At 32.1% G+C, this 17,011-nt stretch overlaps 1 protein-coding gene across 2 annotated transcripts in view; it reads left to right on the plus strand.

Moving 5' to 3' along the window:
- The window catches only part of LOC106076577 (uncharacterized), a 36,563-nt gene extending 19,690 nt beyond the window's left edge, over positions 1-16,873 (plus strand). For both annotated transcript variants that reach the window (XM_056029811.1, XM_056029812.1), the window contains 15 exons: positions 24-197; positions 723-839; positions 2,017-2,160; positions 2,870-3,076; positions 3,488-3,652; positions 4,505-4,634; positions 4,797-4,954; positions 5,144-5,224; positions 5,323-5,502; positions 6,237-6,309; positions 7,175-7,333; positions 7,543-7,716; positions 8,590-8,768; positions 10,117-10,294; positions 11,038-16,873. In XM_056029811.1, coding sequence (XP_055885786.1) covers positions 24-197; positions 723-839; positions 2,017-2,160; positions 2,870-3,076; positions 3,488-3,652; positions 4,505-4,634; positions 4,797-4,954; positions 5,144-5,224; positions 5,323-5,502; positions 6,237-6,309; positions 7,175-7,333; positions 7,543-7,716; positions 8,590-8,768; positions 10,117-10,294; positions 11,038-11,462 — 2,544 coding nt within the window. In that variant the 3' untranslated portion in view covers positions 11,463-16,873. The remainder of the gene's footprint in view (positions 1-23; positions 198-722; positions 840-2,016; positions 2,161-2,869; positions 3,077-3,487; positions 3,653-4,504; positions 4,635-4,796; positions 4,955-5,143; positions 5,225-5,322; positions 5,503-6,236; positions 6,310-7,174; positions 7,334-7,542; positions 7,717-8,589; positions 8,769-10,116; positions 10,295-11,037) is intronic.
- Positions 16,874-17,011: the final 138 nt, after the last annotated feature.

A 17,011-nucleotide genomic window follows, 5' to 3' on the forward strand; every position in this document is an offset into this window, starting at 1 on the left:
GAATCCTACTGAATGTAAACAAGGAATCAAGTATGAGCACGTTGGAGTATATGGATTTTTGGATGAGGTCCATACATGCCCATGCTGCTGAAAACACCAGGAACAATGTAGACAACACCACCCTAGCCCCTCCCATCTTTATTGTGGGGACACACAGGGACAGCCTCAACATTGATCCAATTGTTAGAGCTAATATGGTGAGCATATTTGTATTCTGTCTTTATTTTATAATGTAATGACTCGACATGAAATTTAGCGCTATCACAACAATAAATTTTAAAGTAAATCCTGTAACATGTATGTCTTCTATTATTTTTTATTCTAATCATTCTTTAATCATAACATGAAAACTTATAAATGCATATAAATAAATTGATTCATATGATTAGAGAAATTCAAATTGTTTAATTAGCATTAAACTCATTCATTGCTCAGATATCCCTTAGAAAGAAAGAATTCTTAACTATGCTTGTTAAGAAATTTAAATCTTTTGATTTTTTTGTGTTTTATTACATAATTTTTCATTAAAAATAAATTATACTTGAATGCTATCTGAATTATTAAATACCTTTTTTTTTCTTTTTGTCCTGAAACATTTCTAAATTTGTATAGCATTACTTGCCTCAAGTATTCCATTTTGTTTGGTACATTAGAAATGACAAATTGTTTGATTATTTTTTATTAATTGTTCTTTGAATAAAGTATGGTTTGTCTCTAATCAGGTTGATAGTAACTTTGCCAAGATTCGTGATTTTCTAGTTGGTAAACCCTACACCCAGCATGTTGTTTTCCCTTTTTTTGCTATTGAAAATTCTGCAGAGCCTGGAGAAGATATACAAGTAATTATGTTTGTATTCCTTTGGATTAATTGGTATTATAAATGGCTTCAATTTAGTTTAAGACAATCATTACAAGTTAAAGGTCCCATTAAATCCTGCAGGTCTATAGAGTAATGTCACCAGATGGCATTGACTTGTATTGAAGTGTTTCAGACATAACCTTGTAGTGTGTGATTCAAGATAAAAGTAAAGACAAGAGTTGTAACTACTTTCAGCTATGCACTCAGTTTCAATAGTTTCAAAATAACTTAGTTTTTTAACTTTTTCTTTTTGGAATTATTTTCCACATTATGACAGACTCAGTCTCTTGTTGGTTATGCACTACCATGTAATGATAAAACTTATACAAAATTACTTTTTTGTTTGTTACCAGAAAATGTTTTATTTGGCATAGAATTAAAGGGAAAGGCATATCTATTTTATATAATACCAATAAATTATAAAGGATAAAAATATTTTGATTTTGGATTATGAAAATGTAAAAAATGATACCTCCCCTACTGTCGACAAGTCACATAGAGCTAGCCAATTGAAGAAAAAAAGGCTTTTTGATATTTAGTTAATATTACAATTGTTTACATTCTGCCCTGCTTATAAGTAGTGGAATAAAATTCATTACTTTTTGTTCAATCTTTAATGAGGACATCTTGTGGCCATTTCAGCGAGACCTATCATTAAATTAGTGTAAGCACTTTAGACATAGACATGTCACAGGTCTCAAGGTTGGTGTTGAGGCCTTCTATAACTTTTGGTTGTGATTTCAATGGCTAACCAACTATTTCTCTAACAGTTTATGAAATATTTGATGAATCATGAGCACTGAATAATTTCCTTTAATATCTTTAAAAAAAATATATATCTCAGCCTTATCCTCAGGTCATAACACATGACCTGTTTGTTTTACACTTTTAGATATTCCTTCAGAATTGAAGATTACAACCTAGGCCTAACCTTTCACATCAGGAGATGGCGCAAATAAGGATTGGAACCTTGAACCATTGAGATGACACTCTAGAGTACATACCACATGACCATGCAGCCATCCTATGTCCAAACTAAATATTTTACTAATAAATTAAGTCTAGGAGAGTTTGTGCATTTTAAAATGTTTGTATTCACATTTAATTGTAATTGTAGTAGCCTTTTGTCAATTGCATATGTTCATTATATACTTCAGCTGGAGAAACTAAGAGCCCACATAGAGTTTATAGCCAGTAAACAAAGTTACATTGGGGAGCAGTTACCCATCAAGTGGCTGAGATTTGAACACGATATTACACAACAAGCTGATGTTGGCATTCAGTTTGCTACATTTAACCAGGTTAGTTTTGAGAATCACTTTGCTTATTTTACACATGAAAGGAAGAATAGCCGATGTGCCAAAATCTCAAAACTCAAACTCATATATCTCTCCCAGCATTGTCAAAATATACTTGTTGTATTATTGTTAATAAAAACAAAGATACCAATGAAAAGAATTTGATTAATTGATTTTTATTCCTTCACTGTAGTTTTGCCAGGCTTTCAGTCAGAACACTGGACTAATTGATTAATGTTGTTTTTTAATCCAAAACAACAGCACTGTAGATTGCTCTCTAACTTTTACTCTAACCATACATTGGTGGGAAGCGTGGTCGAGAGGCCAAGTGTGATTGAACTTGGCTTGGCTTGGCTACCTAGAAGGGGACTCGAGGTTCGACACCCGACTCTGGCAGAGTTGTGTTTACTGAGCGCCTAAAGGCAGCACAGAAAACCAACTCCTAGATACCCCCTCCCCCCCACTGGTCCACAAATGAGATTGGACTAAAAGCGCTCTGAGCATGCTATAAGCATGAAAGTAGCGCTTTATAAAAGCTATAATAATAATAACCATAGATGACCACATAAAAAGTCTGATTCCTTATTTAATCAAAAGGGTCTATTTGTATAATTAAAAACATTGACTATAAATACACTTCCCTTTTTATTTTTGAATCATTCATAAAATTGCTTTTTGAAGTTAACCTTTTCTATGATGTTGAATATTTCAGGTGTATGAACTAGCTGTAAACCACAACATAACTAGCAGATCTGAAGTTCAGGCCTTACTAACATTCTACCATGACCTGGGGACATTGATTTACTTTGGATCTAATATTACCAATGATTACATCCTCAATAACACAGTGGTGCTGAACCCACAGTGGCTAGTTAGAATGTTTCAGAAAATCACTACGATCAATCCACCTGAAGATAAGGTAAAGTCATAGTAAAAAAACAACAATAAAAACAATAGAAGAAAATGAACCTACTTTGAAAGCTAATGTTAAAACTTTGCAATCTGGCCAACATTTAAAAAAATAAAGAAGACAAGCAACAAAATGAACAGTATTTTATGTTTGAAGATTACGAAGTTAATTTTTGTTTCTATTAGAGCTTATTTGTTGATTCTTAAATATCACACTGGAACTACATTACATTAACCCATTAGTTACTATTAGTGATATATATACATAATAGCTTTTCAAACCAGAATTATTAGGTATTGGGTTAATTCTTCAACTGTATAGTTAATATTGTACAGTTTTTAAGGAATAAATCTCTTTAACTGTACCCATTTTTGGAAATGATAATAAAAGATGGTTTACCAACTTATTTTGATCAAACAGTGGAATCTGATGTCTGATTACTGGAGACAGCTGGTGGAAAATGGTGTTCTTGAAGAGAGTCTCCTGCCTTTCATTTGGCCTGATGCCACAGACCACCACACCTTTCTTCTGGGCCTGATGTCCAAGTTTGACCTCATTTGTTCTAAACTACCACCTACTGGTCAGGTAAGAGATATTGGATGCTATTTTTAGCTGGTATTTGTTTCTGTACTATTTGAAAAATTTGATTTCACTGTCATCTTCATTGTGATTGAATTTGGTTCTAAAGCTTCATCTTCTGAAAGCATGCCTATAATTGTATTTATAGAGTTAGCATAAGTATGTACATTCCTTTAAACTATTTTGAAATAAAATAAAAAAAAACTTTTAAAGACATCAAATCATATGATTTTACAAGTTGGACAAAGATGTGATTATAGTATTCTGAAAGATGTTCCATTTATATTTATCATGTTCAAATAGAAATCACAAATGACATATATAACCAAAACAAATTAGACCAAAAAAAAACCCCCTCATAAAACAAAACATAACACTATTCTATACATTGCTTAGATCATCATACTTACAGTTGTTTCAATGTTCCAATCTGCCTACTAGCTTGTGTGTCTCTCTTTAGCCCAGCCTTAGTCCCTCATTGATTTTTAAACAGCAGAAATTATTCATCTTTTTATTGTTTTGCTTGAGAGATCTCATAAAGCCCAGACCTTATTTCTAAACTTTTAGAATTAAAGTTGCTACTCTTTATTTTTAAAAATAAATCAATGAAATAAAAAAAAAAATCTATTATCTTATAAATTACAGATGCTCCTTTATAGAAGAAGATACTTCAAATTTCAACTTGACTTGCTAACTTAAACTTCAGTAGTCTAAAACAAAACTTTAAAATAAAAAAATAATTCTTTAACATTAATAGCAGTATGACTGAACGAAAGGGAAATACTATTTATGCCTTTTACTCATTAGTTTCAATGTTCTAAGCAGACACATTAATTCTAATGTTATTTTTGTGTGTAGATGTATCGCTATGGAAACAAAAGTTGGTATGTCCCAATGAGATTTGGTCAGTGTCAAGATAAACACAATGTGTATGTACAGACTGTCCACGACGCTCTGTTTTATATTGATTTCAGTGGATTTCTTCCCAGTAAGTCTTAATGCATTTAGATCTAGTTATAAACATTTTCTTGTGAAGCAAAAGTAAAGAAAATATTGAAGAAAATGTACAGATAAAAGGGAGAGCTTGGTCTATCAGCTTATTTTAACTAGTAGACCTTTTCATTTAACATGAATAATTCTGTGATTTCAGAGGGCTTGTTTCATCGTATGCAAGTTAAAGTTATTCAATGGTCACAGGAACAAGGTGGGCGAGATCTATATCTAGCTCAGGGGATTGCTCGTTTGTTTGTTGATTCTGACCATGATTTATTAATTGAGATGTGCCCATCACATTTACATAGAATTAAAGTAAGGTTTTTTTGTTTTTTTTAAACTCTTGGTTTCTATGTATTTAAATGTATGGATCTCCCTTTTATGTAGTTACCACTTAGACTTTTTTACATTAGAAATTCAAGTAACTTTATTTCTCATACCTTTTAGTCTATCTTGAAATACAAATACACAGAATCCACAGAATACTGACTTTGTTTTCTTCAGGTTTTAGTCATGCATGTAAGACATAAAGAAGCCACATCCTCCAATCGTAAAACTAGTCCTCTCCCAGAGGTAGTAGCAAAGGTAAACTTTTGAGACTACTTGTAGCAAGTCTATAAATTATGCATTGTTTGATAAAATTGTTTTATGTAAGTCTAACATTTATGTTTCTTAAACTTTAGATTCGTCATTTTCTTGAGAGCTGCCTTGAAGATCTGCGAGTCATGTGGATGAAACGTCTTGCTTATAAAATGTTCTTTGTTTGTCCATGTGATAAAGTATGCATTGTACACAACCAGGAGTCTTGTAGTTCAGAGGACTGCTTTCACTTCCTAGATTTGAATGAATGCCTTGCTAATCAGGTAGGACTGCTTGCACTTATTGTATTACAAAAATGTCTTGGCAAGTAGGAGTTGCAATCAGAGGAACTTATCCCCATTTATCTCAAAGAAAAAGGCTTGAGGGAAACACATTTATGTCAAAAAAAAATAATTGATACACTCAAAGTGATGAAAAGTAAAATAATTTTAACGTTTTGATACCCTTAAAATTGCTATTGCCAGATTGAAATGGCTTGATCTTTCCATAATATTGGTTGACTAATTTCAGCAATAGTTCTAGAAAGTTCATATCAGAGTCCAATGCTTTCTCTACACACCAACTAGCAAACCTCCTCACAAAGAAGAGTGGAGGAGCATGCTACATGAAACTTCCATATAGGCTAACCCTTTTCAAAATAGCCAAAAAAATGGGTAGAATTGCTGGGGTTACCAGGGGAAATTGTAGAGATTGGTTGGCACTGTCCCCCAGTTTCAAAGACTTTATAGGGGTAATTCATAGGAAAAATATTTATAGCTACTATAGTATAGTCTCAGTAATGAGACTTCAACTACTGTTGCTGAATCAATTTTTAAAATAACATTTTACAAATCTTCTCAATGATTTCTTTTTACAGTTAAATATATATATTTATTTAGATATAGATATAGATATCTGTAATTAATTGTCTCTGTCTCTATCTATCCATGGATCAACTCTCAGTATAAAAATCAGTTATGTTGACATTTATTAATTTTTTTTTATTTTTTTTTTCTAGATTGTTTGCTGTGAACACAGGCGTATTAAAACTGAGTCTTTCAAAAGATGGTTTCCTGCCTTAAATTCTTCTGGTAAACCTAAAATAAATCTGTACCTTAAATAGTCCTTTACAGGATATACATTTTTTTTTATTTACTAGACTGAGTAGCAGATGTTGCTGACTGGTATAAACAATTGCTACCTAATGCCTCATATTTGAATCCTGATGTAAACTAGGAATTTTAAAGTCGAGAAGTAATTTGAGCTGAACATTGTTTGCTGCTTGCCTGTATTAGTGCAGCTTTAAAATCTTCTCCCAGATAACCTTTCTTCCCACTCTTGTCCGCATTGGACCACAGCGCACTGGAACAAGATGCACTTTATTATATGTCTAAGAGAAAACATTTGAAAAACTTTAAATAATGGTTTTATTTCAAATAATTCTACAATATAGTGTACAAGAATTTTTGACAAATAAAAGTGATAAAGAAAAACTGTAAGAAAAAAAAACATTTGTTTCTTTTTTGTAAATATTGTAAATATAAATGCTCTGAAGCCTTATTCTTTTGCTAGTCTTGTTAGTTTTTTGACACAATTGCAGAATGAAAGTCTTAGTTTGCAATGTAATTTAGAGTTCAGTTCTATTTGAACAACACAAAGTTCAATGTGTCTCTAAGAGATATTTGTATATCATGAATAAATGTGAGGGTTATGGTTAAACATTCATACAAATGAAACTACTGTCAGTTTATAAAACAATCTTGCCTTTTATTTTTCAAGAAACAACTCAAGTCTTTATAATGAATGATGAAATTTTATTTTTCTCTTTATAGTCACAATATTGTTTATTTGGCTTTTTGTGTTATGAACATGTAAAAAATTGATAAGATGAACGGTCTTAGTTTTCATTTTATATTTCTACATATCTCTCTCTATATATGTATAAATCTATTGTAGAATTTAGAGAACCAATATTAGCTCCCTTGTCAATTGACAAAGGTCTTGGGAATGTAGAACACAATTTTCCCAGTCTGCCAAGTTGGCTGAAGGGAGCTGCTAAACTGCTGAATGGTGCAGCAGACAACCAGGGATGGTTTGCTTTAGCTCGACTCATGGGTAGGTCTTATTTTACTGGTTAATGTAATTTGTGTTCTAGAAATACATTAAGTAGGCTACATTTTTTTTTTAATTTAAAAATAATAGACCTGACATACTAATGAAAAATTTGATGAATTCATTTTTAAAAAGAAATCATTCTTTTATATTTGTAACATAGACAACATTTTGTAGCTTTTCCCTTTTTTTTAAATGAATTGTTTTAAAAGGTTATAAACAGAACCGAATAGATCTCTTCAATGAAGATTTGAACCCATCCCTTGCACTGCTAACTGATTGGATTGTGACTTCTGGCAACACAACGATGTCTGTGGATGTTTTACTACATTATTTACAGCAGCTTGGGTGTGTTGAAGTTCTGGATGTGATAAGTAGAGCCAAAGGTAGGTGCTCATTGATAGGGTAACTGAGAGCTCAAGGTACTGGCTTGGATTTAACACAAACATTAGTTTGTTTGGACCTACGCTCAGTATACTTATTGACATCAAGATCTATATTATACAGTAAATATTGTTTAATAGACAAGAGTCAGTATAGCACAATAACTACTTTCTGTAGTTCTTTCAGTTTCTTTTCAATAGATATAATAACAAAGGCTTTTCATGGTCACAAATACTTTATTGCAAAATAAAATAATAAAATGTTTATCAGCAATGAAATAGAGTATAAATTATAACATTTCACTTTGGACTTTTATACAATTTTAGTTTATTATTAATAACATAGTAACATCCCATCCTATTAACCAGGACAACAAATGCAACTTCATATTCATTTCTTTATCACCTTCAAATACAATTTAATGCTACATTCAACTTAAATGAGACTACTTCAAACAAGTGACTTCTAGATTCACAATCTTGGGTAATATGACCGCCAATCTATTCACTCATTTAATTATTTTCATGCTTTAAATCTAAACTATAATACAATTATTTACAGTGTCATTGTTTTAGTATAGTTTGTTTTTAAATAATATGTCTTTTAATTTGTATTTTAAAAGGATGTCAGGAATCAAGCAACTAATTCACACTTTTTTTTATTAAAATATGGTCAGTTTATAACAAATCAGGAATCAAGCAACCATTTTACAATTTAATTATAACAATTGAGAACAATTCAGGAATCATACAATTGCTTCATATGTCTGTTAAGATAGTTGGGCTTAATATTAATTTCATTTGTCAAAGGCTAAGTCTAACATGAACAATATTTTTATATACTACTGAAATAAGAACATGAAATTTTTTTTTCAGAATTTGAGTTTGACAGACCTCAAGTGTTTCTTAGCTATCAATGGGACATGCAGGATGAGGTGTCTTTACTGAGGGACTACCTTGAGAGATGTGGCTACTCTTGTTGGATGGACATTGGTCAAATGGGGGCTGGCGATCAGTTATCCAACAAAATTGATCAAGGTCTTCGAGGATGCAAAGTAATTTCCATTGGCAATGTTTGAGTCAAATGAGAAATGATTTTTTTGTCTATTTCAAAAATGTCTTTAAATTGCAGAATTTTACTGACCAAGTAAAAAAAAAAAAAAGATAAATTGATCAAAGAAGTGAAAGTAGTCTCGACTTAAGATTTGAAATTTGAATAGAGTATTTCTTGTTTAAACTGGATAGGTGATTTAAAAAAAAAAATCTGTTGTGATTTTGACATAATACTTTTAAACACCTTTTAATGTTCAAACCTTAAATTATTGTGCTGACAATCTAACATATATTACATGGTTGTTGGCTGTCAGGCATTGAATGAATATGGATCATCTTAATTTGGAGGAACCAACCATCCCTTGGTTACAATCAAGTCACATAATTTTCAAAAATTCCTTTGTGACTTCAGCAAAGAGATGGAACTTCACCTTAACTGTTAGGAACATTTTACATTATAAGGATTGCAACCATTTCTCATTGAATCCAATTTGTGTAGCTGTTGCTGAATGAAATATCAACACATTTAGAGTTTTAACTGTAGATTCAAATATCTATTTTAGTAGACTAATTATATTATATATTATATCCACAAAAAAAGATTTTAAAACAAGCATGTCTACCTTTGTGAACTATAAAGAGAACAAAAAACCAAAACACATGGACTACTTTGTACACACTTCTTCATAAAATCTTTCTCTATTTACTTCCCTTGCAATATTCAGATATTGCATACTTGTAACCAGGAACATTTAGAGTTCATTGGTCAGTGAACTGAGAGTTCTGGGTTTAAATCACCTTTACACTTGATTTTTTCTTTCTCAAGAATTGATGCATTCTTTATCCCATCAAGATTTAGATTAGATCTAGAGTCTAGTGAGTGCCTTACATTTGTTAACATGATGTTCGTGATACACAGTTGGTGCTAAGGATCTTACATACTCTTTTGTTAGCTAACACTGGCAATGTCAAGATGTGCTTGCCAAAATGTCTGTAGGATTTGAACATTGGCTATAAGTACTGCTCTGCTACCAAATCCATCTTCCAAGCTGGTACTACCATCACTTGGCCTGAGTATTAATTAGATAATAAGAGAAAAATCTTTAAATTTGTGAATGTGAATGCAAAGGAAGAATAGAAGTACTAAGAAGGAATTGTGGTGACAACTCTCCACTTCTCAATTTGTTGTGATCATGTATAAATAGTGTATATGTATTGACTCCTTGTTGTTAAAGCTTGTATAGCAAGCAAGCATATAATGTTAGCACGTCACAACTTACTAATGATTTATATTTTATTTATATATTTGGATATTATTTTGAAGCCTGCGTGTGTGGGTGTTTCTTTCAGGTTGTTATAGCATGTATAACACCCAAGTACATAGCATCACACCTATGCAACAGAGAACTCTGGCTAGCTGACATGTTACATAAACCCATCATTCCTGTTGTCTTGGAGATGGTCAGCTGGCCACCACCTGGTGCAATGGCAGTCATTCTCTCTCAGCTGGTCTATATAAACATGAAGGGTCAGTAAAACTCTATATTCTTCAATATTTCAATATGTTCAAAATGTTGAATGTAAATCTTGTGCATTCCCTTTGTAAAGTTACTTCTAGTTTGTTTTTTTCTGCACTTTAATTAACATGTTTTATAATGACACACATTCGAACGCACTTCTATTTAAATATTATTTTTGCCAACTGGTTGAGAACATTGACCTATTTTAATATTAGACATTGAAAATACCTTTTAGTGGTTTGTTAACACAATAATGAATTTAAAATACTTATAAAATAGTATTCTTGTACTAAGACATTTAAAATACTTATAAAATAGTATTCTTGTACTAAGACATTTAAAATACTTATAAAATAGTATTCTTGTACTAAGACATTTAAAATATTATAAAATAGTATTCTTGTACTAAGACATTTAAAATATTATAAAATTTCCATCCAAAAAAAGCTCATCAGTTTGTTCAGTGTGGTTCAATTTTGGTTTTTAAATGTTGTAAAGGAGTGAGATGATGGTCTGAAGTGTTCACACACTTTTAGAAATAGAATAAACTGGTAGACCTGCTGCTGGTATTGAAACCTTAAATACCTTATTAGCAGCTGACTTAAGCTTTAATTTGTCAAAATTCTGTTTTTGTTTTTTTTTTTAGATTTCATAGATTCTTAATTGTTCTGAATAATTAAATAATAATGTTCATTGTTACATTGAGAAATAAGCAAATTATAAAAAAAAATGTTGATTTTTTGTCTTTAAGGAGTTGGAGGTCATGGAGGTACTGGTATCCATGCTGACCTAATGGACAAGTATAGTGAATTGAGACAGAGAATATCTCTGTATGCCAAGCCAGACCTCACTCCATGTGTGGACAGCACTTTCTGGCCACCTCAGCAGAAGCCAGTGTCAGATTTGACATCTGAGAGAATATCAGGATACAGAACCAGCATGAGTTCCCTGAGTGAGCTCGACTTTCACCATAGACAAACTAGCCATTATGAGCCATCACTAGAAGTGACAGTATCACGTTTCAGTGAGCCTTTAGTGACAACATCTCATGTTGACAGAAACCAAACAAACATTAGCATGAACCAGCCAACTCAATATGGTAGGGGCTTTGACCACAGCTATCCTCCAGTGACTCAAGCAAATGTAAAAAAATGTGCAGTTTGTATTGTTTTGTAATTATTACTGCCTGAATTGGAATTGCAGCAGATCTTTGGTGTCTGCATTAGATTTTGTGACCACAATATGATGTACAATGATTTATAGGTCCATTATATTGATGTCAATATATAAATATATACATACTATTTAGTAGTGTCAGCAGTGGTAACTACAGCAGCTTTCTAGTGCCTGTTATGATTGTGTATATAAAAAAAAGATGAAATCCACAGCAGTCCATTAGTGCCTCTGTGTCACGGTATAGCAGCTGGATACAAACATTCTCAGACATTGAGTGCCTCTGAGTGCTGTTTGGGCTTGTTTAAGTTAAGGGAAATAGGATTTTGATGGATGGTGTGTGATCTACAGGGATTGCACTACCAGCCTAGTGCCTCTGTACATATTAATAGACCTAAAAATTTATGGCACAACACAATCTAGAAAATTGTTGACCCACTTCTGTTTGTTCCTCTTTGTGTACTCTATTGGTGTTTGATGTACTGACCAGTTTCTGGTAAAAACATTTGGAAACAAAAATGGTTGTATTGGTATTAAATTATAAACTGATTGGCTTCAATAGTTCAGTTCAGAATGTCCAATGGAAGTGGCTGTCTAAAATTGTTCCTTTGTTGATAATAATTGCTTTTAATTTCAACCTGTATAAAGTTCAATGTGATAATTTTGTATAGCCCTTACTTTGTTTGCTGCCAGTCTTATTGTTGATGAATTGAACTTTCAAGAGCACATTTTAGTTTTGAGATAAGACTGTGCATTATTACAACTGGTTATTTCATCTTTTAATGCTGATTGTTGATGCCTATGTTCATATTTAATTTTAAAAACATTAGGATAGATAGACTTTCTATAAGAAGCTGTTTGTAAAAGCTTGAAAAGTACAAACTTGTTTTAATAACTGTTTCTACATAAATGTACATACAATATGCCTGTGGTGCCCAAACGTATATGGCCCTGTAAATTTCAGACACTTGTCATCGACCACATCACCGATTCAATACAAAAGAAGAAAAGCAATTTCTGGCACCATCAGTATGAGTATGATGGCTGAAATTTCTTTGAACATGTCTGTACCAGTAGTGTTCCATGCATGCCTCTCAAAGCTGCTAACTCTTCTGTAATTTTAAAATTGCTTTTTGTACTGTTAATAAATACCAATAGTTGACTACTGTCAAAATGCTCTGTACTCATCAGTTGTAATAGAAAATACTTTGAAAGAAAGCTGTGTTCCTCAGTTTTGAAAGGACATTTCCCTCATCTTCCATTGGTCTTCTAATTGTCATGTGACAAAGGCTGACGACTTCAAATGGATTCTTTTATTTCAGTACCCATTTCCTTCACCATGACCAACAAGCACTTTTGTACACATTTGATTTGAAATGTTGCTTCCCTTCTCTTCTTTAATTGTGAGCAACTTGGTAGCAACTTGGCTATTTTGTGCATTGCCAGCTGAACCAAGAATGTTGCCTTTCTTGGTACTGTGCTTTGTTTCATAAAACAATTTTATGTTAAATTCCTTTTTCTTTCTAAATTAAACACAGTCATGTTGCACAAAAAAGTAATGATCTATTCCCTTGCCTTAGAAGTTTTAAAACTTAATTTTTTCTTTTGTCCTTCAGTTTCCTCAACTTAGAAATAGCTGTCTACTCAACTTAGAAATAGCTGTCTACTCAACTTATTGTTCTAAAGGTTGAGTTCCCTAACAATGCTAACAATCTTGAATATTAAGAAATGACAAATAAAATCCATTCAAGAAAGATTGAGAGATGCCCCAATTTAAAGAAAGATTTTTTTAAATATTTGAAACATTTTCTGCAACTGGATTTCAAGAAGATAGATAGCAATGCATCACTGGCTGGTTGTGTCCTGTGGGCCGTAGTTTGGGCATCACTGCAATGTAAAACTTTTTTTTTTAAAACACTATAGTACCCCTATTGCATTTAAGGAAAGGAAAGATATGAAATTTTCCTTCTAACAAGAGTTAATTTTCTTGGAGAGTTAATAATGTTTACTATTTGACCTCTGAATACACGCATTGCATGGCCTGATAAATCAGTCATTTGTACTATTAATTGGAAATAATGAGTTTTTCTTAGTTTAAAGCTTGTATTTCTTTTAATGCAATTTCGAAATGATATATATTTATAATTGTGTGCTAACTAAATTAACTCAAGTACAAGGGCAGTAACTTGGCAGTGCTGTCTGGAGGCTAGTAATTTCTTGTCATAATATTTAATAGAGTGCCAAAACATAACTTGTCAAGGGCACTACTTACTGTATGGCTGCAACAGGATACACATGTTCTGTATAATTGTTATGATAAAATTGTTCTTATTTAGGGGACATAAAAACCAATCAGTATTGTGAATCACTTTGTTTCAATGTTAATGTTATCTACGTCCTTGCAACAAGAAGATACAACTGATGCCATATCAATTTAATTGTAATTTGAATGTATAACTAATGCAGCATAAAAGATTTGATTCAAGTTTGCTATCAACTGGTATTTATAGAAAATCATGTGTACACTGTTCTTTAATGACTAAAACAACCTAAGTACTGTATTTTGTGGTTTATGGATTGTTGTCTGATATTTGAATGAACTTTTTATTTTAATTTAGAAGAAATGAAAACTGTGCTTGGTTTCTTCAAACTATCAAGACTTGGGTTCAGTTGTTCAGTTAGAATAGAGTTCTTTCCATTGTTTGTGCCATTTATTCTTTCAATAATTGTTATGAATTTATTACATTAGTTTGTGTCAGTTTGTTTTAGATGATGCTCTTGTCTATCTGGTTTATGCTCTTGTTTATGTTAACTAAACTTTGTATGTAAAGAGTGGAACTCATTACATTTTTCCATCATTCAGACATGTTTTATGTGTGCAAGGAATTGTTGCACCTGCTTCATTTGTTTTTTTGAAAGAAGTGTTGCTTTTGTGTATGTCAGATGTAATAAAATACAGGTCTGTTAGGAAACTGTAGACAAACACATCTTGACCTGAGAATGAAGTCCATTTTCTTGTGTCTTGATAGCAAAGCCTTGTCTAACATTAAATAATACAGAGTACTAGTTAGAATATTACAAAGATAATCTAAAATTAGATCTCATTTGTAAATAAAGTCAAACAAAGTCTTGGTAGAGCTGGTCCTACGGGATTCCAGCTTCTTTTGCCTTAAGGTAGCCTGTTAGGCATCCAGATAGGTGAACAACAGATAGGAAAACTTATCTCCATATTGTTACCAGGGCATTTAATGCAATGGTAACTAAGTCCTGGGGTTGGAATGCAAGATAGACCTGGTAGTCCAGCCCAAACAAGGTTATACACCATTCTGCAAGGTAGTCGCCATCAGTGTCCTGTCAGCTGAAGTGTCGATCTTTCCATTGTTTAAGGCGTCACAGTGTAGGACTGTGATGAAGTTCCTTGTAGTGGCACTGCCTCTGGCCTTTTTTAGTGTTACTTTTTTTACTCTTCTACCTTACTTTAATCTGTGAACTATTTGTTTCTGACATCATCATCATCTTTGTTATGTCCCTTTCTTAATAGCCTTGCACAAGTGATCACATACATTCCACTGGTTCCCTTTCCCCAATACCTAGTGAATTGATTAGAAACTGATTTTCTTCATTTCATAGACTCACTTTCTTCTTGCTTGTCTATTTATCTCTTAAAAACTTCTCTGTATGTCTATTCCTATTCCTATTCCTAAAGATAACTTGATAAGGAATTCATTCCTCATTCACATAAGTTTAGAATAATATTGACATTCTTGTTTATATCGTACCTTCATGAAGAGAAAGCTCAAAGTATTTCTTGATGTTAATTGTGTCTTTTGACTTTAGTCTAAATGGAACATTTTGTTCTATAAATGTTCACAATGTTCTTGTATGTCTTATGTTTTTGAAAGTGCCAGTACTTTAGAATAAGCTTGTAACAATAGCCTTTTTTACTCAGTCATTATCATTGAGTTTTATAGTAGAGATCTTTAGAATGAGCCTTATTCTTATTGTTTTAATTACATGATCTATCTAAATATAGAATGTTTTCATATTTTTCAAAGCTTATATCAGCTCAGACTGTCTGTCTGTCTGGTAAAAAGTTTGTACATGTTAGTTCTCTAACCCTATCAACCTATCTCGGATTAGGTTGAAATTTTGCAACATTTTTTCTTTTACCTGACAACACTAGAATCAATATAAAAAATTAATCAGTTAGTTAACTAACTATTGGTAATTAATTATTTTATTTGGTATCTTGAACAAGGGTAAGAATTGTACTTGACTCAAGTGATGATATAAGCTGAATTAGAATAAGTCCCCTTTATAGGTCCAAACCTGGGTCCTAGGTTCGAATCTTGGTGAAGACTGGGATTTTGAATTTCAGGATTTTTAAGGTGCCTCAGAGTCCACCCATCTCAAATGGGTACGTGACTTTAGTTGGGGAAAATAAAGGCAGTAGATTGTTGTGCTGGTCACATGATGCCCTGCTCGTTAAAAGTAGGCCAATGAAACAGATGACCTTAAAATCATCTTCCCTATAGAATGCAAGGTTTGAAAGGAGAACTTTACTTTTTCTTTATAGGTTGCTGCTTTAAAGTAAGTTCTTCTATTTACTTAATCATTTTACTAGCAGAGTGGCTAGTATGTCAGCTTGTGGAGGGGTGACCCATGAGTTTGAATTCAGGTTATTCCTCTTTTTTTTTATTTTTAATAAATGCTTTTAAAAAGGGATTACGGTAAAATTCACCCAGATCTCTCTATTTTCCCCTTTCCCCCCTAAGTCCCAACTGGTCCAAACAAGTGATAGGATCATAGTGTATTGAGAAAGTGATAGGATCATAGTGTATTGAGAAAGTGATAGGATCATAGTGTATTGAAAAAATGATAGGATCATAGCGTATTGAAAAAGCTAAAAGCATGAAATAGCACCAAACAAAAACAATTGGTAAAAGTATTTCTAATTGCAGATTTGTTGTTGTTGGTCTAGATCTATTACAAATTTAATGACATGACTGATTCAAACCAAGTGATGTAACTATATATAGGCTTTGTGGGTTTTTTTTTCTTTATATATATTTTTTGACAGATGACAAATTTGAGTAGTGAGAATCTTGAATTGTTAAGCAGTATCTAAATGATGTGCCTGGCCATTGGGGATGTTGATTATCATGGAATTTTATGTTATAAATTAGTCAGCCATTTTGTCAGGGGATCATATTTCAATATGTCTGTGATGCCATTGAAGATATATATTTCAGCTGATTTTATACATTTGTATATTGTGGTCTACTAGTTTTAAGCATTTAAAACAAATATCTTTGATTTTTTAAATTTATTTAGTGTTGTGCTCTCCCTTGTTGAATGTAATCTGTTCTAAGAAAAAACAAACAAACAAGAAATAAAAAGAGATCAACTTCAGACTTTAAACAAATGTTTTCTACAATGATTTACTTGATTGTCCAAACTTATATAGGAACATAGGATCTATCTCTATATTTATAGATTGCATTGTAGAGAAATTATACAAAAAAATAAACTATGTATTTCATATGCAATCT

Source organism: Biomphalaria glabrata, chromosome 5 (genome assembly GCF_947242115.1).
Source record: "Biomphalaria glabrata chromosome 5, xgBioGlab47.1, whole genome shotgun sequence".
NCBI lineage: Eukaryota > Metazoa > Mollusca > Gastropoda > Planorbidae > Biomphalaria > Biomphalaria glabrata.